Here is a 21144-nt window from a genome sequence, read left to right as displayed (position 1 = left end):
TGAATGGCCCGGCCGTGAGCAGGGCCCGGCGAGCCGGGCTCACGGTGAGCGATGCTCAGCAGGGTGGTGCAGCCAGCACTTTAAACAAATATCACTGAGAAAGGGACTGGATTTGTAAGTGCCAGACTGATATTTGGAGGCCAGCAGCCACAATGGGAAGCTTTGAAGGGGGTTGGCTCGTTGCTGGGGAAAGCACAGAGGCTGTGGATGGGGGACCCTGTGCCCTCAGTCATCCTACTGGCCAAGCTGCAGAGCATAGGCCTGCAAGGGTGAGCTCTGTGCTGGGGAGCACTGAGGCTGAGGAGGGCTATGTTTCTGGGGGGAAGAGAGGATGTTTTCCCCGGAAATCCCAGCACTAGCTGCTTCAACACTCCAGGCAGGGACAGGCTCCATGAGCCCCAGTTCGTCTGCTGCCTCAAAGGAGACACAAAGATGGCTCTCTGCAGCCACCAAGCCTGGGATAAAGGCTGTCTCTGCAGGAGGAAATGGTTTTGGAAGCATGAAAAATCTTAACCTGCTGGGATAAATCTTTCCTTTCAGGAGTATTTCTTTTAGCATCACTGCCTCTCAAGTTCACTTGCCGATTGCTCACTGTCACATTAACCTTTTGACTCAATATATTACAGACCTGACAACTGTGAAATAAGTGGAACAAATCAATTATCTTTGATGGGCAGTCAGGAAAACTGAGGGGAAAGCAACTGACACATTTATCTGAATCTTTTGGGCGTACCATGAAGCCTGGGAATCAAAATCAGATGATCCCACGTTGCAAGTGACGTGATGCGATCCCAATGCTGCAGTCCTCAGCAACATGGAAAGCTGTCAGACAGGGAGCCAAAAGCAAATACAAAATGCTGATGTTAATCATACAGATTGAAGGCTGATACTGCTATTGAGCGGAGCAGACAAACCTTATAAGCTTAGATATCTGTCAGGAGAGAAGCAAATAACTTACTGTATGAAACGAGGCCTTTTAGGGAAGGCTGCTCACCCTTGCCAAGGCCATGGGGATAATGAAAATAGGACAGCTAAATTTAACAGCAAAATGACTTGTAAAAGAGTCACTTATAACCTCCTCTCTGGTACTTGGAGTCAATAAAATGATTATAGCATGGATTTAGCTAAAATACTTTCCAGTGGGAGATAATATGCATCTGCCATTTTATAATCTCTTGGAGCCATGTTGCAGCTGGCGAGGGGGACCATACCCCATCTGGAGTGATATGGAGAGCAGAAGACCCCACCCTGCAACACCAACAGAACCTAAATCTTTTCCTAGGCTCATACCAACACCCAGCATGGGCACCCACTTGGGCACAGCATCCAAATGTTTGAAAAAACCACAGCCTAAACACTTGTGGGCTCATGCCTCTCTCACACCTATGCCATCCCTTGGATTGCCACCCCTTAAATTACTTTATCACAGGGAATTTATTAAATTTGCACAGGCATTGCTCACCTATGTGGCCCTGCAATGGTGCCATGGTGGTGCCAGGTGGCTGCCAACACACCTCCCTGCCTCTGCCAGGTGGTTGTCAAGGGACAGTGCCCTGCTTGGGCTGTTCAGTTGTTGATTGACCTGCCCAGGGCAGTCACTGGCCAGAGATGCTGAGATCATGGGGCTGTGATGCTTCCAGCTGTGGTGCAGGCACTGAACTGTCCTGAGGCCAGGTTGGGGTGTCTGTTTGCTGTGATAATAAATACATTACATAACACTCAAATAAAAAATAAAAATAGAATTAAGAGGGAGAGATTTTTATCAGCCTGCTGTGTAAGGTGTGGCCTGGGGGGTCTCCCATGAGCCTCTGCAGCAATCCCTACACATAGCTGGGACCTTTGGGATGGTTTTATCTCAGGTTCCCAAGACACCAACTGGTACAGTGCTGTCAATACACTCACAGCCATCTCGTCTGAATAAATTTTGTATCTCTTGGCTGCTTCCAAGCAAAGCAGGCAGGAGGCAGTGGGAGGGCTCTGCCTAGAGTGATGAGGTGAAGGTGCTGCTGCAGGAGCAGTGGCAGCTTGAGTTCATCTGCAGCAGGTCCTGGACACTGAGGATGGGTTTGCCCAGGGCACAGAAAGTGCTGAACTGGACTTGACCTGAGCAGCATGAAAACAAAGGACCAAGTGGGACAACACAGGGACACAGAGAGTAGAACTGGAAGTGTGTGAGGCCAGATTGGATGAGACCTTGAGCAACCTGGTCTAGTGGAAGGTGTCCCTGACCATGGGAAGGGGTTTGAATGAGACCAAACCAACCCAAACCATTCTGTGATTCTATGACTCTAAAATCAGGTAGAGATAAGGAAAATGAGCCCATCTAGCTCCACTGCCGACGGGAGGGGAAAACAGAAGCAGAAACAGCAAATAAGGCTGTAAAGCCCCTATGTTTGTGTCTGAGATTGCAAAGACCTAGGGCTGGATTTCCCAAACACTCTACTGGATCAGCTGGCATTGACTGGTCCCCAGTGCCAGGCTTTGGCCTCACCCAGCACCTCCAGCTCCAGCTGGGCCAGATGCCAAGGGCATTGAGGGCTGGTGACCCTCCAAGGGTATCCCTGGCCGTGTTGTTCAGGGCTAGCAGAGGAGTCTATCCATGGCTGCAAAAGGAATTCCTCCCCCCTGCCCATTAAACACACTTGGCCTGTGCTTGGGGCTGAGAGAAAAATGAAAAATCTGGTATTTTAAGGAAGGCATTTGGAAATGCAAGTGCATCCTTGCTTTGAGCTGGGACAGGAACTACTGGAGCACAAAGAGGGTTCTGAAAAACCTCTGCATGAGGCTCAAACCCACCCACATCCAAGGAAGCATCACTGTGGAAGGCATAAAAGCTACCAGGTATTTCCAGGCTCTCAGACACTGATGGGGGGGAAAGAAAATATTAAAAATAATAGATGAAACCCATTACACAACCCAGACTCACACTTGGCATCGTCTAGCATGGAGCTCTGAATTTCAGCACAAAAATGTGTGGCACGCTGCAGATCCATGGATGGGGAGGAGTAACACAGAGGCAAGAATTAAAATAGGATGGTGTGTGCAGTGAGGACCTGCTATGGTGTAGGTTGCCCAGAAGAGCCCCTGAGACCTGGTGGCTTTTCCCAGTAATTGTGGCTACCACAGCCCCCTTGCCCTCATCAGTTGCAGGAGGTGCTTACACTGCGCCACTGGCAATGGAAAAGGGGAGGGTGGAAAATAACTGGCAGATGAGAGCAAGCAAGGTCCTACAAAACAGCATGTTCAGTTTTCTTTCCAATTTTAACTTGTCCTTGACCTCTCTTCGCTCCTTCCCAGCAGGGCTGACTGGGCTCTGTACTTGTCCCGTGCTGCAACACCCCAGCACAAGATGTTTTTGGTGGTACTCACCCCTCAGAAGTGGCATTTCATTCCCCAGTTGCTGTGACAACACATTTCCCTGGAAATACTTCAGCAATAGTTTAGCTGATGCCAAAGCAAACATGAACCTGAGGTGCTGGGGGTACCAAAAGGTATCAGTGGCCCTGTGGCCAGTGTGGCCTCCAGAAATGTGGATGCATATCCAATGTGGGGCTATGCCATGGGATACAGGGTCCCTTGGGATTTTTTTGGTAGGTTAACACCTGTTTTCTGAATCATGCCTTCAAAAGACAAGCACAGTCCCAGGTGATGGTATCCAGGGGTCCAGGGGCTGACACAACATCAGGTGGGGAATTTGAGTTGGTTTTGCCTTCACTGCTGTGACAGCATTTCTGGTATGGGGGACTGGCTTGAGGGTCATCTCCAGCCATGGCAGTGGTGCTCCTCTTGCTCTGACATTAGTCTGCACCAGCAAAGTGGAGGCCAAGCAATGGCCCTTTCCCAAAATCAGCATATGCCAGTGTATCCCATGTCCCTCTTTGTAACCCACAGTGGGTTACAAAGCTTTTGGCTTATCTTGTGCACCACCTTTGTCCTGCTCACAGCATTGGAAGGGAATATACGGAGTCACATCCCAGCAAAAAATCACCAAGGGTAGATGTTGCCATGAACACGGATTTGCTCCAAAACAGGACCTGCAGCTAGATCAGGATTTTCTGCTTCATCATGGGCAGAGCTCCGGATGATGCAGAGATGGAAACACATGGCCCCAAGCCCTATGCCATCCCCCCAGAGGAAGCCAAGTTATTTAATTATTATTTATTTCACAATTATTTTTTGTGGAGGTTATTGCAGGGCTTATTTAAACATCCCTCCCCCCTCCCAGCTGGGGGAGATAAGGTGATGACTGTTCTGGATACAGTCAAAATTAGCACTGTTATTTGTATTCTTGTGCCCCACGAGTGAATTTAAAAATTCCCTACAGTCGTACTATGCCACTCTGCTCATTTTGCCTTTGTCATCCCATGCCAGGCACAAGCTCAGCTCCATTTCTAGTTTGGCTCCTCTGAAAACCCACAAGAAATCCTAATATCCTAATCTGGTGAGCACAAGTCCTTTTACGGCTGAAGAATGCCCTCAGGCACTCCTGAATGGCTTCATGGGCTCCCAAATGTCCCCCAAATCAGCCACAAATGGGACAAGAAAAGAAAAAAAAAAAAGGTAAAACTACAACAACAAAATAGACAAAAAAATACCACCCCAGAGTCATCCAGTAAAATTGCTTTTATTTCTGTAATTTTCTAAGTATAAAACAAATCAGCCCAATATTGTGTGAATAGAGTGGATTGTATGGATGTGACCACAAGGAGCCTTCCCATGTCTTCCTGGCACACCTGGCTATTTACAGTCAGACAAAGGACATGGTTTAGGAAGCAGTAATTTAGTGGAAAAATATCTCTCATGTAATAAAATAGGAAACCTCATTTCTTTCAGTTCTACCCCTCAGATAACACCCTCCCATCCCCCAAGATATAACAATTTACCTTTTGCTATGAAGCACAATCTCAGAGATTTCTACATTTGGCTGTTCAGGCATCTCATATAAAAAAAAAATCAGCATATTCCCAGACTGCAGCCACTGAGGGCACCCGCTGGCAATTCAGTGGTTGCCCTCCTCTTGGTCCCAAGTGCCCACCACTCCAGGCACACACAGATTTTGGCTCATTTAATGCCCCATTCACACCAAAAGCTGAATGGCACCACAAGAACAAGTCCACGGAACACATTTTACCCTGTGTCACCTCCTCACTGCAGCCCTGCAAATCCTAACCCCAACTGTGCCACACAAGATGGGGTAAAGTTATCTCCTTGGTCGGTACCAAAAACCTGAGTCCCAGACTGTCTCCCCTGACAGAAAATGCCACTGCAGAAGTGGGAGGAAAAAGAGCCCAGATGGGACTGAATCTCTGGCATCATTTATACAAAGTGATGGCCATGCCAGGTATGGTCCAAAAATTACAGTAAGTCTTACAAGTTGGTAGTGGTGTGTTTGAGTTTCAGGAGTCAGGTAATGCCAAGGTCACTGAACCTCATGAACATCTCCTAGCCAGGGCCCCTGTACAGCTCAAATCATTACTTGATGAGTTTTGGTGGATCAGGACCCTGACTGGGAAGCAGTATTATCAACCTGACGTACAAAAGAAGGACCAAAAATTATTGCTGAGTTTTCCTGTTGCTCCTCTTTCTTCCATCCACACCGTGAACAGACACTCCAACTCAATCCCAGATTTGATGCTCTTACAGGAACAAAGTCCCCCAGCCCCTCCACAGAGCCTGTCCCTCCTAGTGCCCTCTCCAGTGCCTGGTGGTGCCATCCAGCCTTGGCTGAGCAGAGCATCACCAGAAACACACACACATGGAATGTTCACAGTGCCAAAACCCCAAACACACAAACACAAACGTCATCCAGACCTGGCCCACACGACACAAATAAAATGCAGGATGCAGCACTTTGCTTTTTTTTCCCCTTTTCCAACATGCCTCCCCATGGGATCACACATCACAGGGGGAAAAGCTCATCCAGCAAGTGGCCACAATGACACAATAGCCTAAAACAGTACAAAAGACTTTCCACAACTGATTCCCTGGTGCTCACCCCAGGGACACAGGATCTTCCCCTCCCACCTTGGCTATACCCCAGCACGGTGCTTGGCCCCTGAGGAAGGAGTATAAAGTGCTCATGGATAACCCCATGGTGCCATCCAGCATGTCCTACACCTTGCATCTTGTGGAAGATCTGTCACAGCAGCCCACCAATGCTAAAGGTCTTGATGGAAAGACCTGAGTTTTATTTATAGACTTAGAATATGCCAGGCAGCACCATCAACATAAAACTAAAAAGGACATAATTCCTAACCTCTGTTGCCAAGAAAAGCAAGGATCCCAGAGGTTTGCCCCTAAGCTGCTTTTTAAAAAAGCTTTAGGGCAAAACAGCCACCCAGTGTCCATCTCCCTTGTATTGCACAGTCAGATGCCTTGGTAAGACACAAGAGCCTATCCCAAAGTGATGGTCTTGGCTCTGGGATCTCCAAGTTTACATAAGAACGTTCCAGCCTGTAAAAGCTCCCAGCATGCTGCTGCTGGCACACATGCAATAAATAACTACTCTGTGATTTATCCTGACCTTTCACTGAAGAATAAAGGGAAAAAATACTTACAGCTATGGATATTTTTCTACTTCATTAACATGTTTGAAACATAAGACCCTGTAATCAAAAGTATGGAGTGAAACCTGTACTCCAACTAATTAAAGGATGGGGAGAGAGACAAGAGATGTGATCAACCATTCAGAAGGGGAAATGGGAATGTGTCAAAATGGTCCCTCCTAGCAAGGGGGTCACCTGCTCCAGGCAGCTCTAGTGCAGATTACCTGGGCTATTTTCTAGATAGATCTGAAGGCTCACAATAAAAATAAAATGCAATTTGCTGCTGCAAAGAACAAGCTGGGACACAGCTCTGGTTTCTTGCCCACGATGGCTCAGGGTTTGGTAACTCACAACTGTGACCCAACAATTGTTTGAACAGTGTGACACTGCCTGGGCTTTTACACAAGAAACTTTTCCACACCACACATATTTGGGTTAAATTAATAATCCTCCACTAGACATTAAGTCCAGGGAAAACAGCATAACCCGGATGGTGGATGGACCAAGCAGGTTCCTGGAGGCACAAGAGACCAAGGCCACCCTGTCCCATGGAGATGCCGCTGGGCAGCTGAAAGCCCTGCTGGAGCCTCCAAACAGGGCTGAGATGCTCTGAATCCAGCCCAACCTCTGAATCCAGCTTCTCCCAAACTGGTTGTTACCCTCAGAGAAAGAGAGAAGCTGCTTCCTCTGATGACTCTGAGCTGGAACTGGACTAAATTCCCACTGGCTGTTTTTCTGCACAGAGCAATGGAGATGGACTCAATCATCTTGGATGTCTTTCCCAACTTAAACAATTCTTTAGTTCTGTGACTTGTACTAAAATAAGGTGAAATCCACCCTTTTGAGGAAGGGCAAATCACATGCCTACAGCATTAGTCTTACTGAAGCCTTGTTTTGAAGGCTTATACAGTACCTGGGTCATGTCCTGGTCCTCTGCACCAGGGTGGGTCTCATCCATGGTGAAAATCTTTGAAGAGAATTGGTTATCTCGTGGGATCAACTGATCAAATCATTTAGACAAAACAAATTTGAAAAATAAAACTTCTTCAAGACAAAGTGTAATAAGATTTTAAAAAATCAGCAACAATCTTCTAACCACAGAGTATCTATAAAGATCTTTTTAAAGAGCTCCATGTTAAAATTCCTTGAATACATTATATTTTAAATACAGTAACAACATTTCATGCAAGGTTTTCTGTACAATAAATCAGCTCAGTAGTATAACAATTCTGTACATTCCCATTGGTCTGGGGGCTCTGCTCATCTTCAATGCTGGTGATGGAGAAAAGAAAGGAGGGATGATATTTGGCACCTACTGTATGGAAGGAGAGATGCTCTTGCCTAGATGATACAGAAAAATACCAGAAGCTTTTAAGAGGCAAAAAATAGAAGAGAAAACCCAACAGCAAAGGAGCAAATGCTGTCCCAAACCCTGGCTCTAGTGCTGTTGCTGGAATGTAAGAGAAAGGAAAGATACAGGCTCTGGCTAACGAAACATCATCAGGGTGGATCCTAGGGGACCATGAGGAAAAGAGAAGGGAGGATTTTGAGAGTTGGAGAAGAAACCAACCACTACCAGCTTCTCAGCTGATGCAGCTCAATGGAGAAAGATAAATTTAATGGATCCCATAATCCACTCCTGATCTACAAACCCTCACTAAAGACTGTCTCACTCCTGCTGTGGAAAAATCCCCAGAGGGCAAGATAAAGTTGGTGCCTTACAAAAAGGGATGCCACAACAAACACCACTCATGGAGAAAGACCACATTATGTACAAGCATACATTCATTCCCATCTTGATCCCTGTGCAAGTCAGTGATGTTCTCCAAAGCACAGCACATGAAGTCATGGATGTGCTCCTAAACACTTAAGCTCTACTCCTGCTAGGGAAATAGTTAAAAATTCACTGAGGAAAGAAAATGTGACCAGGAAGGAGTGGTGGACATGAGGAATGCAAGGTAGGCATCATCTTGCTTTTCTTTATATTGCTGCCCCTACAAGGAGAAGGACTGCCTTATATAGTGCAGATGGGATCTAGCAAGATGCCAGATGGAGAACAGACAGGACTTCATCGTGCTTTGGTGCTGGATGAGCCTGAGAAGGTGCTGGGCTTTCCATGATGCAGTGATCAAACAGGACAGTGTGATAAATAGGGAGAACTTTGCCTTCCACCACATGCACCTGACCTCAATGTATAAACACACATCCATAAGATTCACACCAATGTTGGACATACTATGAAGCTATGCCCAGCTGCTGCAGCCACTGGAGCAGAGCACAGCAGCAGCAACACTATGGACATCATCAAGGCTCAACCCCAACACACAGCCCCCTCTCCTCTCTCCCTGCCCTCATTCACTGCCAAGCCCTTCCCAGCCCCTGAAGCTGCCCTGTGCATCCCATCCCACTGGGGGATATGGCCTCAAATCCTGAATTCCTGGCCGTAATCTCTCATGAAGGCCACCTTGCCTGTGCTCACTCAGCCAGCGTGAAAATTGGAAAGAGGGTCTCAAATTTGACAAGAACAAATCCCAAGGGAACCACGTTGCAATGATTCAGATCCACACAGCTCCATCCCCAAACTCTAACGCCAGCTGTCCAGTAATTGCACTCAATATGTACAGGAAAAAGAAAGCTACAGAACGAAACAAAATCAGTATTTTTTTTTTCTTTTCGACGATTCACCCGCATTTGTCTGATAGTTGGACACATGCATGTCCTGCTGGCTTTAGCGATGGTCACGCATGCAAGACTTCAGCCCAAGTTACAAGGTAGGGATCCTCTCGGTCGGAGTGTTGCCCTCGTGTCACTCATTTCTTGTCCTCTTCTCCTGAAACAAAGGGTAAAAATGAGAAGGAAAACTATTAGTGAGGGCTCAAAAGCAAACCAGCTCTGTGTTTGTGTTACCAAGAGTGGTTGCTCCTAGGTTGATCCCAGAAGGAACCTGGATCCTGTCTGTGTGGACTCAGAATTTTCTGAGCTTGAGAAGAGCTAGCTCTTCTCAAGGGGAACTTTTAAACAGGTTTTCTTTTTCCCAAACAACCTTGTGTCAACAATATTCCTTTCCCATAACAACAGGCGTTTGCTATATCTGTTAGCCAATGGGACAGGTGTCAGTCCTATGGACCAATAACATGACTTCTTAACACAGCATGTTATAAAAGGGCTGAATGAATTGTGAATAAAACCTTCTGATTTCTACTGCCTTCTGACTGGAGTCAAGCATCTTTATTTTGTGTCCTATTGCGACATGTCTGCACTGAGCTGCAGCTGGGGCAGCTCAGGCTGCATGAGGAGGAGGAGGAGGATGCCGGCCCCTGGGTGAGGAAGGTCTCTGCAAGAGTTTGGAGAAAGGATGAGGTGGACCCATGTGGGAAGGTGAGTAGGCAGGATCCCTCCCCACTGCTCCTAATGAGGCATTATGCAGGGAAAAGCAGTGGCTCAGAGAGGAGGAAGCTCACTGCATCCTCCCACCCACCCCAGAGCCCCAGCCCCACTGCAGCCAGAGACATGGATACTGCTCCATGGGCTGACACCACTTATACACACACTATCCATGTACCTGCACCCATAAATACCTCCAAAACAATGAGCAAGGACCAACCTACTCATCACAGCCACTGTCCCAGGGCTGCCCTCCCACCTTCTCCTTCCCTCCAGGGATGGGGTTGGACATGGAAAGTGACAGGCAACACATGGCCCATAGGAGAATGATGGTATCCAGCTTGAACTCCATGTGAGCAGCCTCAAAATCCCTGCCAGAACTTGACTTACAGCAACTAGATCCCAAATTTTCAAGCAGTTGACAGAAGTGTCCCTGATCCCTGAGGCAGCAGCTGCCCTCCAGCCTGGGGCAGCTCGGCCTGCCCAGAACAGACTTTTTTCCTTAAAAAAAACCCACCCAAAAGCAGCACTTGCTAAGAAGAGTGTGAAAAAATCTCTTATCGTGAATCTTTTTGACTGCATTTCTCTATCTTTCATCACTGCACACATCAAGAAATACATCTCACTAGGGACTGCTGTTCCTGTGCTCTTGATAAATAAGGGTCCTGCCCCGGGTTACCCGTGCCTGCTGCCAATCCTGGTGCCGACAAGCTTTCAGGGGAATTAATAAATAACAGGCAAGAGAGAGGGGAAAGGCTTTTTTGCAACTTCTGCCAATTTTTTTTTCCAGTGCTGGCTGCAGAGCCCAGCTCTTGTGTCCTGGGATAAAATGGTTTGCTGTGATGGCAGCATCCCTCTGGATGACACTGCGGGCTTTGGTGTAAAGCAGGGATGCTGGCAACTGCACTGTATTAAATATCACTGCAATAATCAAAATTAATATCCTCCCCATTGCAGCAGCATCTCTTCCCTCTCCTCCAGCAGCTGAACAATCCCCATTGGGTGACACATCAGTGGTACTTTGCCAACCATGGCATTTCCCCTTAACATATCACCCCATGGTTGTGCAAACAGGGAGGAGGATGCCATAGCACGTGGCAGGCAGGGACAGAAAGGGGACATGTCTGTAGTGTTTAACCACAGTGGATGCTCTCTAAATGTTGCTCTCAGGTCTCTCAAGTAACACAATCCTGGCATGGAGCAAGTCAGGTTCTTCCATGAGCCCTGCAAGCAGCCAAGGGTCCAGTTCCCACATCTGCAGGTCCCTGCATGCCAGGGTCCATCTGTCCTTCCCTCACATTGGTGACAGGAGCTGGGGGGGTGCAGGATTTGTTTGCAGGGATGATGGGATGGTCATAGTCCCTCTGGATGCTGCCTCACCAGGGGTGTCACAGCCTTTCAGCACCTGCAAACCAGCAACTGGACAATGTAAGCTCATCTCCTCCAAGGTCTGGTCCCCCCAGGACAGCTGAGCCTTTTGGGGAGGTTTTTCCTTACTGCTCCTTACTTTCCTCAACAGGTTAAAGGTGCTGCTGGAGGGATGCAGGCTCCCACTGCCAGCCCAGATCACTTCCTTCACCAAGGGAAATGCTGCAGCCCTTGTAGCTCTGACAACTGCACATCTCCCCCATCACACCGGGGCACCCTGAGCTTCAGCTGAGACCCCGGACCCCAGAAGGAAACCAAAAGGGAAATTGTTCCCCCATCCCTTTGCAATACCAGGGCAGCAACATTGGCAGCTTCCCTCTGCTCTTCCATTTCTAAAGCATGACACACAGACTCATATGAAAAAACAGCAGAGAGGGAGAAATAAAAACAAAAAGTGAGGCAGCAGAGCTGTAAAATCCCATGTGGAGATTTCAGCACTGGAAGGTGCAGCACTGCTCTCCTGCAGAGCATCCCACAGCTCAAGGGAATACTTGGCCCATGGGGACACATTCCTCTGTCAGCACCCAGCCAAGGTAGCTCCAGGCACAGATTACCCTACAAGGGCAGGCCACGGCCACAGGCGCTCGCTCCCGGCTCTGCCGTGCCAGGGAGAGGGATGCCTGCCTCTTCTGCAGGGAGCAGCTGCAGCAGCTCCTGTGCTCCTGGGGAAGTTTTGGGGGGTTCCCTCATATCCAGGTGCAGGTGCATGGGGGAAAATGAGGGTGAACAGCTCGTTTTTGCTATATGCTGGAGGTTTTTTTGTGCTGGGACACAGAGATTTTGGTCCCTGCAAATTTTGGGCTGCCTCAGATGTAGAGCTCCATCTGGCCCTGGCAGGGAGTGTGATGCACTTGTCACTGCATTGCCACCTCTGCCAGCCACTCTCCTCTGGGAGGATGCTGAAGCCTAAAGCTGATGCCAGTTTTGCAGGGAAGTGGCCAAAGCTCCCTCAGTGGTGGAGATGTTCACCCAAGGGAACAACCTCACCTACACATCAGCTGCAGTGGCAGGAGACTGGAGGGCACTGTGCTGCCCAAGGGAGAGGGAACAGGGACCTGGTGGGGACAGGAACAGGGTGGGGTGGCCACTGTCTTGCACCTCCTGCAAAATGACCCTGGGAGCTGCTGTCCTCACTGAGCACAAGGCCAAACAGCTGCCTGAATGCTGATCTGCCACAAAAGACACCAAGTCAATTCCTGTGCATCCAAACTCCTGATTTTCAGTGGCCCTGCTGCTATCAGGGCAGGCATATAGTTGTGTTGCAGAGAACACCTGCTTTGTGATTTTGCCCCTGCTTTTACCACAGCACAGGTGAGAAATGGTGATGCTCAGCACCCAGACAGGGCCTGCTGCTGAATGTCCTGAGAACAACCCCAGCAGCAACTCCAACACTTGTGAGGGGTTTGCTTTGAGAGAGTGAACATGAGGAGGTCCAGGGACAGTGCAGGAGGGGAGCAGGGTGGCCTCAGCAGTGGGCTGATGGTGCACAGAGGAACATGAGCACTAGGGTTATCTCAGTGTCCTCCCTGGATCTGGTACTTCTTGAGAACCACTCAGAAAAGAGACAGAGACTTCTGCAAGGCCTTGGCACAGATGCTGGAAACCTTCCTCCTGCATGCCACAGGACTCAGAGAGAACAAACATTTGAATGCATAGAGAATGGAAAATATTAAAGATACTACAGCAAGAGATCCCTGAGGGTGGTGAGTCCTTGTGAGGCTGCCAGTGTGTGACAGACTCCTGAGAACATCTCCCTGTTCCTAAGCAGAACGTTTGCAGCTCCCAAATCTGAGACAGCAGAAACCTCAGGGGGGCCAGAGAGAAATGAAGGCAGCCAGATATGCAAAGCATGTGAGATGAAAGGCTGGACATGAGCAGAGTGATGGGGAGAGGAATGTAAAACACTGAGACAACAGTGAGAACTGAAGAGTCTCAGCTTTCTGCCACTTCAAGGGCAAGGAAAATCCAGCATAATGGAAACACAACTTACATAAATCTCATCAAAGGAGAAACTCTTCCATGCCAAACCTGAATCAGCAGAACTCGCAGTTATACATTTGCATTCCTCAGCTGAACACCCTTGGCCATCCCTTGGAAGGTCCCATGCTGGAGACCATCCCCAAGCACTTGCAGAGACCAAGTGCTAGCCTGGCCCCTGGCCAAAACTGCCATCAAGCAGCTACTTCACAGACTTGTAAGGCTTTATTTTGAAACAAAACAGAGAGACCACTGTAGGAAAGGAGATCCTGTCTGGGGGGACTCCCTTGGCTCTATTATGGTATCTCTGTTCTGTATCTAAGCCATGTTCACCCAGCCACATTCCAAGCAGGCCCCACCACACACAAGCAAGACTCTGCAGGAGGCACAGGGACACAGCATTCAGGGATGAGACACATAAGGAAGCCAAGCCTTGTTCTGGAGTCTTGCAGGTATTCACCTGGTGCTCCCCGCACATCTTGGGTCCTACTATCCTGAGAATGCCTGGTAAAAAAATCACAAGACCACATATAAAAGTGGTTTTTGGAGGTTTTTTCCTTTGCTTTCCAAAGGCCAGAAGAATCAGAAAGATGAAGAGTTTCAATTACTTCTTTCAAATCTGATGATTTAAGTGTGGTGACTTTGCCACACAACCGTGATAGAAGAGCTGCATGGGGAACCCTGGATCCATGAGACAGAGCTACCTGTGAGCATCAGCAGCATCATGACTGTGGGGATAAAGGAAGCTCAGAGGACCTGAAACATTTTAAGCATGCCATGGGAGGAGAAACCTGAGCTGCTGAGCTGCTGTGATGGCACTTGAGAGGATCGTGTGCCTACCAGAAACCTTGCTGTGCTTGGAGCTGTGCAGGCAGAGCCAAAGAAAAGCCCTTCCTCCAACAGTGCTGAGACTTCATAGAGAAATACAAAGTGTGGGAGAAAGACAGACTCAGCCCCAGACCACAGATGGTGAATTGAAGACCAAGGGCATGCATGGGATGCAACATCAACCAGCTCTCCTACACCCCAGCCTGGTGCTGTGCTGTAGCATTGTTTCTACAGGCTCATAATCGTGGAATAAACAGACCTGGGTGTCTGATGAGAGATGAAACAATTCAATAAGTACAGGCTAGAAACAATTTCTATCTGGTTTGTAAAAACAGGAGCCCTACACCTCTGTTTCTCTGAGCAGTTGCTGAGTTTCTGCTCAACACAGGAAGAAAGGCTGACCTGAGCACCACCTGCACACCAGGACACACTGATGGAGATCTGTTTGAGATCATTTCCTGCCTGCAATACTTTCCCATCCAATATTTCCAGGTACTTGCAAAGCTCTGTTCCATGAGAAACCAAACACAGCTGTTACAGTGCCCCAAAGCCCTCCTTGACAGGGCTAGCCAGACCTGCCTTCAGCCCAGAAAGGCAAGAGTGGCTTTGCACAGATTTTTTTTTTTTTTTTTGTCATTATTACAGGGTGAAGGGGAAAAGAGGGGTTTTCTATGACACAGGTTGCCTAAGGGGTGAAAAGATGGTTTGAGCAAGGTGATGGTGTGGAAGGACAACCAGTCCTCACACTCAAGATTGTTCATCTGCCCCTAGAGCTTCCCTGAGCAAGGACAGTGCCTTTCCTGACCTTCTTCTCCCTGCTATCACTGTCAGGACAAGCTTACCCCCCAAAATGAATACTGCTGTTTCCTGGAGAGGGGCCACCCCTGTGGCAGGCACAGCCCTGCTTGGCAGCCCTGGGCCTGCAGTCACCACCAGGAAAACCCATGGAGTTAACTCAGTGCTGAGATATCCCCCACAGCAACATCTCTTACAAGAAATAAAAGAAAAGATGAAATCATCTCTTTGGAGGGCTGCTGTGATTTACAGCACGGAGCCCAGGAGCACACGGGAACTGCTGCTCCAGTGTCACAGGACCTGCTTCTCCTCTGCTTGTGCCAAGGGCTGCATCCTGAGAGGAGCTGGCCAAGGGCAACCCATTAAAACCAGTTTATAAGGTGTTCAGCTCTCAGTTGATCTTAGCACAGAGGTTGCCAACACAAAATAAGGATGGACAAAGGGGGGTGGAAATCTGAGAGGAAAGAAGAAAGGGTTCCTGGTACAAATCAGTGTTTGATTTCTTTTGCTTTCTAAGCAAAGAGATCCAGTTCCTAGAGGTTCGAGAGGAGTTGAATTAATAACCTGTGGCAGATTTACCTAATGCTCCAGCCCCCAAGGGAGCATTCCCAGCAGATGTAATTACCAACTGCTCTGCCAAGTGTGGCACCAGGAAGGAAGGGAGTAGGAGAAAAAGCCCCTTTGTACAGCAAAGGTGGGCAAACATGCAGGTGCAGACATCACACGAGCAGAGGAGGTAAGAAGGGGTCCACAAAGCCACCAGGAGCCCCAAGGAAAGTGCCACACAGCCACCCTAACCCAGCGTGGTGCAGACCATGCTCACCATCCAGGTGGTTGCGGGAGAGGTACTTGAGTCCTTCATCCAGCAGGATCACAGGCAGGGAGATCTTCATCACAACCACCCACTGTGGCCAGCTCAGGGGGGTCACCTGGAAGATGAGCTGCAGGGTGGAAAGGATTGCACATGTCAGTAGGAAAGCAGGTGGGATATTCTGTTGTTTTAAGGATCACGTTGTTGTATGGCAAAGGTTGAGAGAGGGTCATCCCAGGTATAAAAAGGGAAGATTCAATAGCCCAAACAGGAGGATTTCTTCAAGGTCTGTCATGATCCAAGGTGGCTCTTGGCCAAGATGAGTAAAAACATATGTTCTTCACCTCTCCTGCAAATGGGGAAAGTGAGCCACAAGGTAGGACTGTGTGTTTATGTGCTCACAGGTGCTCAGCAGGTGACAAGGAACAATGCAACCTCCTGGGTACAGAAACACACTTCATCTTAAGCACCTTTGGGCATCAACTGAGGCATCCCCAGCCTTGCAAAGGAAGGAGAAAAGTCCTAAAGGGCTGAACCACTTTCTGGAGATATCTAGAGCCTTTGCATTGCCCATAGGGAGGCTCATGGGGCAGAATAACTCCTATTTTCTATGCTGGGTTGAGTCATGGGACCTGATCCTGAGGGCACCTGTTGGGAACAACTATCCCAGAAGTTCCCAGACCCAAAGACTGCTCCAGGGATATCCTTGTCCACAGAAGGCACAGGGAGTTGACAGAGGGCACTCACAGGCATGGGCTTGACATAGAGGATGAGGAAGTGCAGAGCCATGGACATGATGATGGCCCCCAGCAGCCAGATGTTGAGCCACGGTGGCATCCGCAGCAGTGACTGGTTCTCAGAGACACTGTGAAAGTGAGGGGACAGCATTAGCCCCAGAAACCTCCCTGCATCTGCCCATGCTGGGAATTTCATTTCCCTCCAGCGTGCAAGGCCATATGCTATTTCCTTTCTTTTCCAGGCTCTTCATCATCAGGCTTTGCTGCCAACTGGATGTGGATGCCCAATACAACCAGCAATGCATGGATTAGGGCCAATCATAAATGACCAAATCACTAACAAATGCAGATCCAGTCCTTCCTTCACTGCTCTCAGCCACAGCACACCACCTTGAAGGAGCTTCTCTATGGAAAACCCAGTGGTCCCCTGTGAGGGTGCCCTGAATGGCTCTGCTGAGCCAAAGCAAAGCCCTCAGCGCTCCCACAGACCCTCCAAGTGACCCTGCACAAAATCAATCATGCACAGAGCTAAGAGAGCAGCCCTGTGGCCACCAGACCTGTTCAGAGCATTGCACATTTCGATGGTCACCAGCACAGACAGAGCCATCGTCGTTGGGTATCGCGACTCAAAGATCTCACAGTCAATTCCTTCGAAGATGGGGTTGTCCTCAGTGCACCTCATGAAGTTCCTCTGTCAGCACAGGAAACTGCTGGTGAATACATGGCAGAGGAGCAAGAAAGGCAGGAGAGAGGAGGAAGAATCGACTGGTTGGGGGGAATGTGATGAACTGGGCTGCTGTTAAAATATCCCACAGTTCAGAGCAACGAATAAACTGCCTACAGTGACCCAGCTTCTGCTGGGGTTGGGCTTTAGGGGTGTGGCTGGACAGTGGCTTTGAGGCTCTCAAGTGCAGTTAGGAAGGATTTGAGCACATCTCCATCAGAAATCTATCTTGCATTGCACATGCCATTGGGATGTGATAGCATCTGCTTTCCCCCTACCCTGCAGTTTTCACATTAGCTACAGTAATGTAATGTGAGAACAAATCCCTTCCAATATGGGATGAGGCACAGAAGCTGCTTTCCTCTTCTCTGAATCTTTCTGAATATAAAACTATCACTATCATGCTGGTGGCTGGCAGAAGCAAGGCTGGAAACAGCCTGAGGGAGAGAATTTGCTTCTGTTTTAAATTTAGTGTCGTCTCCACTAGAAATTTGGGAATGCTACAACCAACATAAAGGAAAGGTAGATGAAAAACCCCAACATATGAATCCACACCCGCACCCACCTGCTCCAGATGTCAGCCTGTTCCCCTCCTGACTCACCAGCTGATGGAAGGAGACCTGAGGTCCCTCGGCGTCATACAGGAACCACCAGGTTGCTGCACCCACTGTGGCCAGGCCCACGTACACTGTGAGAGAGAGACACCCTTACTCCAGCCCCCATGACACCCAGGCTCCTATCTCTCTCTCTACAAGGCCTTTTAAGGATAAACTGTCCAATTAAAAAATAACACCTAAATTGTTTTTACTTTTAACCCAATAACCAACCACCCGTGGCCCACAATTTGGACTTTTCTATCCAATCCCAAAATACCACCCAGACCCATGAAGAAAAAAGTGAAAAAGGACTAGCCTCCACCCCAAAAACTCCATCTTGCTATATATATATATATTACTATATTCTAAAACCCTAGACTCTAAGTTTTCCACCATGTGATGTTACATACTTCTATTCAAACTACACATCCATAATCCCAATTCTATCAGTCAATTTCAGAAGCCTTCTTCACAGCCTTAAGCCAAATGCAGTATTTTCTTAGGAGTCAGTGCCTGTCGGCACAGAAAATCTAAAATTCTCAGTGACCAAGGTTCCAATATCCTCACAGCACCCACCTCCAACGGCCAGGTAGCGGAAGAAGAGCCAGCCACTGATGAGGGGCTCCTTGGGGTTGCGGGGCTGCTTGTCCATGATGTCCAGGTCGGGGGGGTTGAAGCCCAGAGCAGTGGCCGGCAGCCCATCCGTCACCAGGTTCACCCACAGCAGCTGCACAGGGATGAGGGCCTCAGGCAAGCCCAGGATGGCTGTCAGGAAGATGCTGCAGGGAAAAAAAATAAGAGATATGAAATTAGACAAGCTCTAGGCAGCCAAGGTTCTGTGTCAGGCAAGGGGGAGAGAGCATCTGGATCCAAAGCCCCAAACTGAATATTTGCCCAAAGTCCTGCAAATGAACCCGCAGCCCCTGATAAGGAACCTGAAGCCCAGCACTGAATTTCACAGCTAAAATTTGTTTCTGTTGCTATTAAAATTTGCTTTACACTTGTAACCCAACTACTGATGTCCCCATGGCCACAAAGGTTCCCACTGCCAGCACAAACACCCATGCTGAAATGCAAGGGCAAAGGATGCCCAAGTGATCCCAAGGTTGTGCTGAAGTTGCTGAAGACTGGGAGGGATGGGCAGGAGCAGGGATAGCTGTGACCGGGTGACAACAGCCTGTGCACAAATATCTGCACCCAAATCAGGAACTTGCATGGGCTTAAATAGGCAACAATTTAACAGAACAGGTCCTGCAGGATGGCAGGATTGTAAAACTACAAAAAAATAAAAATCTCCCTGCCCTTGGGGAATGAGACCTGGTGCCTGGGGCACTACATGCTGCTGCCTGCAGGCCACCTGCCCCAGGGGTTGTGTCCCCCCACTGCTGCTCCCACAGCACAGTCCCCAGTGTGGGAGGCTCTCACCAAACAACCTCCCCGACGTTGGAGGAGATGAGATAGCGGATGAACTGCTTCATGTTGTTGTAGATAGCCCTGCCCTCCTCCACGGCCGACACGATGGTGGAGAAGTTGTCATCAGAGAGCACCATCTCAGCAGCTGACTTGGCCACGGCCGTGCCCGACCCCATGGCAATGCCGATCTCTGCCTTCTTCAGCGCCGGGGCATCATTGACACCGTCACCTGTCTGCACACAGCCGTGGTTCAGTGTGCAGGGGACTGAGTAGGGTGTGGAGGATGGGACAGGGAGGCGGCAGGGTGGGGAGGATGGGACAGGGGGGTGGCAGGCTGTCCCTGAGGGCTCACCATGGCCGTGATCTCATTGAAGGACTGCAGGTACTCGACGATGCGGGACTTGTGCGCCGGCTCCACGCGGGCGAAACACCGGGCCTCCCGGCACGCCTGGCGCTGTGCCTCGGGGGACAGCTCATCAAACTCCCGGCCCGTGTAGGCCTTGCCAGACACATCCTCTGTCTCTGAGAAGATGCTGATCCGGCGGCAGATGGCCACTGCCGTGCCCTTATTGTCACCGGTGATCATGATGACACGGATGCCAGCCTTGCGGCACATCTCGATGGAGGAGGTCACCTCTTTGCGGGGAGGGTCCAGCATCCCCACACAGCCCACAAAGGTCAGGTTGTTCTGGGGGGGAGGAACACACCCCAGACCCACATTAACCCCTTGGGAGGCATTCACTTCCCCCCCCTGCTCCGTGCTGTGAAATCACCCTGAGCTTCACAGGGATTTATCCTAGGAAGAAACTTTTAAGAGGTTTCCTACCAACTGCCCCAGGGATGCACTCTACAGCCCCAATCCTGCAGGATGCTGCCATCCCCTCTGCTCCTCCTCAGGTTTTCTCTTTGCTCCCCTCCTCCCCATCCCTCACACACGGTCTCCAAAGCCCTCTCTCAGTAGTCACTCCACAGGAAAACATGCTCAGCGAGATGAGGCTTGTTATCCTTCAGACTGAGATGAGGATATCCTTGCAGTGGAGATAAGCCATTACACTGCCCACAGAGAAACCAGAGGGGAAAACACTGCTGGAACAGCTGGGAGTGCATGGGGAAACTTTGGGAAGGCAGGAAGCTGCAGTGCCGTACCTCATAGTGGACGAAGGCGGCAGAGTCGTGCAGCTGCATCGTCTCCCGGCGCACGGGGGAGTCGTGCGTGGCCAGGGCCAGGCAGCGCAGGGTGTCGATGCCTATGCCCCAGTCCCGGATCCTGCCCAGGATCTTGTCCCGCACCGGGGCCGTCAGCGGGACCTTGGCGGTGCCCACACGGACGTGGGTGCAGCGCTCGATGACGCTCTCCGGGGCGCCCTGCGGAGGAGCGGCGGCTCAGGGGATGGAGCCCAGCTGGAGGGGAAGTGCCAGAGGGAGGGAAACCGCCAAGTTTGGGCAAAGGCGGAGGAAATCGCCCCCAAATTCCAGCAGGCGTCCCAACCCTGTGGCTCAGGGCACTAGATGGCAGCCTCTGACCGAGCACACCGGGATCACAGCCCGGAGCATGAACCCGCCCCGGGTCACCAAGAGCAGGGTGTGCTGGAGAGCCAGCTGAATCCTGCAAAACCTGCACATCTGCCCGAGATACCCCCGCCCCGCAGATCCCTGCTCCGACCTCCAGGGGATGAGGGCTGTCAGTCGGTGTGGAAAAAACCATGGGATACTCAGCGGATGCTTGTGATGCCTTCGCAATTCAGGAAAACATTTCCTTTAGCACTCCAGCATCTCACCCCAGCCTGTCTGACCTTACAAAGGACCCTGACATTGCTCTTTAATATATAACTTGCAATCCTCCTATGGCACCTCTTAAAAAGCTCACCCACGGCCACAGATCCAGAGGCTTCAGAGGGTCCCAGCC

At 49.7% G+C, this 21144-nt stretch overlaps 1 protein-coding gene across 1 annotated transcript in view; it reads right to left on the bottom strand.

The window, feature by feature from the left end:
- Nucleotides 1-4608: 4608 nt before the first annotated feature.
- ATP2A3 (ATPase sarcoplasmic/endoplasmic reticulum Ca2+ transporting 3) overlaps nt 4609-21144 on the bottom strand; it is a gene marked incomplete at its 5' end in the record, with an annotated part of 55512 nt that continues 38976 nt past the window's right edge. Inside the window, 9 exons of the mRNA XM_083874966.1 lie at nt 4609-9375; nt 15781-15898; nt 16516-16633; nt 17063-17196; nt 17832-17917; nt 18402-18604; nt 19251-19471; nt 19591-19926; nt 20385-20603. Coding sequence (XP_083731092.1) covers nt 9356-9375; nt 15781-15898; nt 16516-16633; nt 17063-17196; nt 17832-17917; nt 18402-18604; nt 19251-19471; nt 19591-19926; nt 20385-20603 — 1455 coding nt within the window. The 3' untranslated portion in view covers nt 4609-9355. The remainder of the gene's footprint in view (nt 9376-15780; nt 15899-16515; nt 16634-17062; nt 17197-17831; nt 17918-18401; nt 18605-19250; nt 19472-19590; nt 19927-20384; nt 20604-21144) is intronic.

The sequence above is a fragment of the Zosterops lateralis genome, assembly GCF_965231275.1.
Source record: "Zosterops lateralis genome assembly, chromosome: 19".
Lineage (NCBI taxonomy): Eukaryota > Metazoa > Chordata > Aves > Passeriformes > Zosteropidae > Zosterops > Zosterops lateralis.
This window is presented reverse-complemented; position numbering and strand designations above follow the sequence as displayed.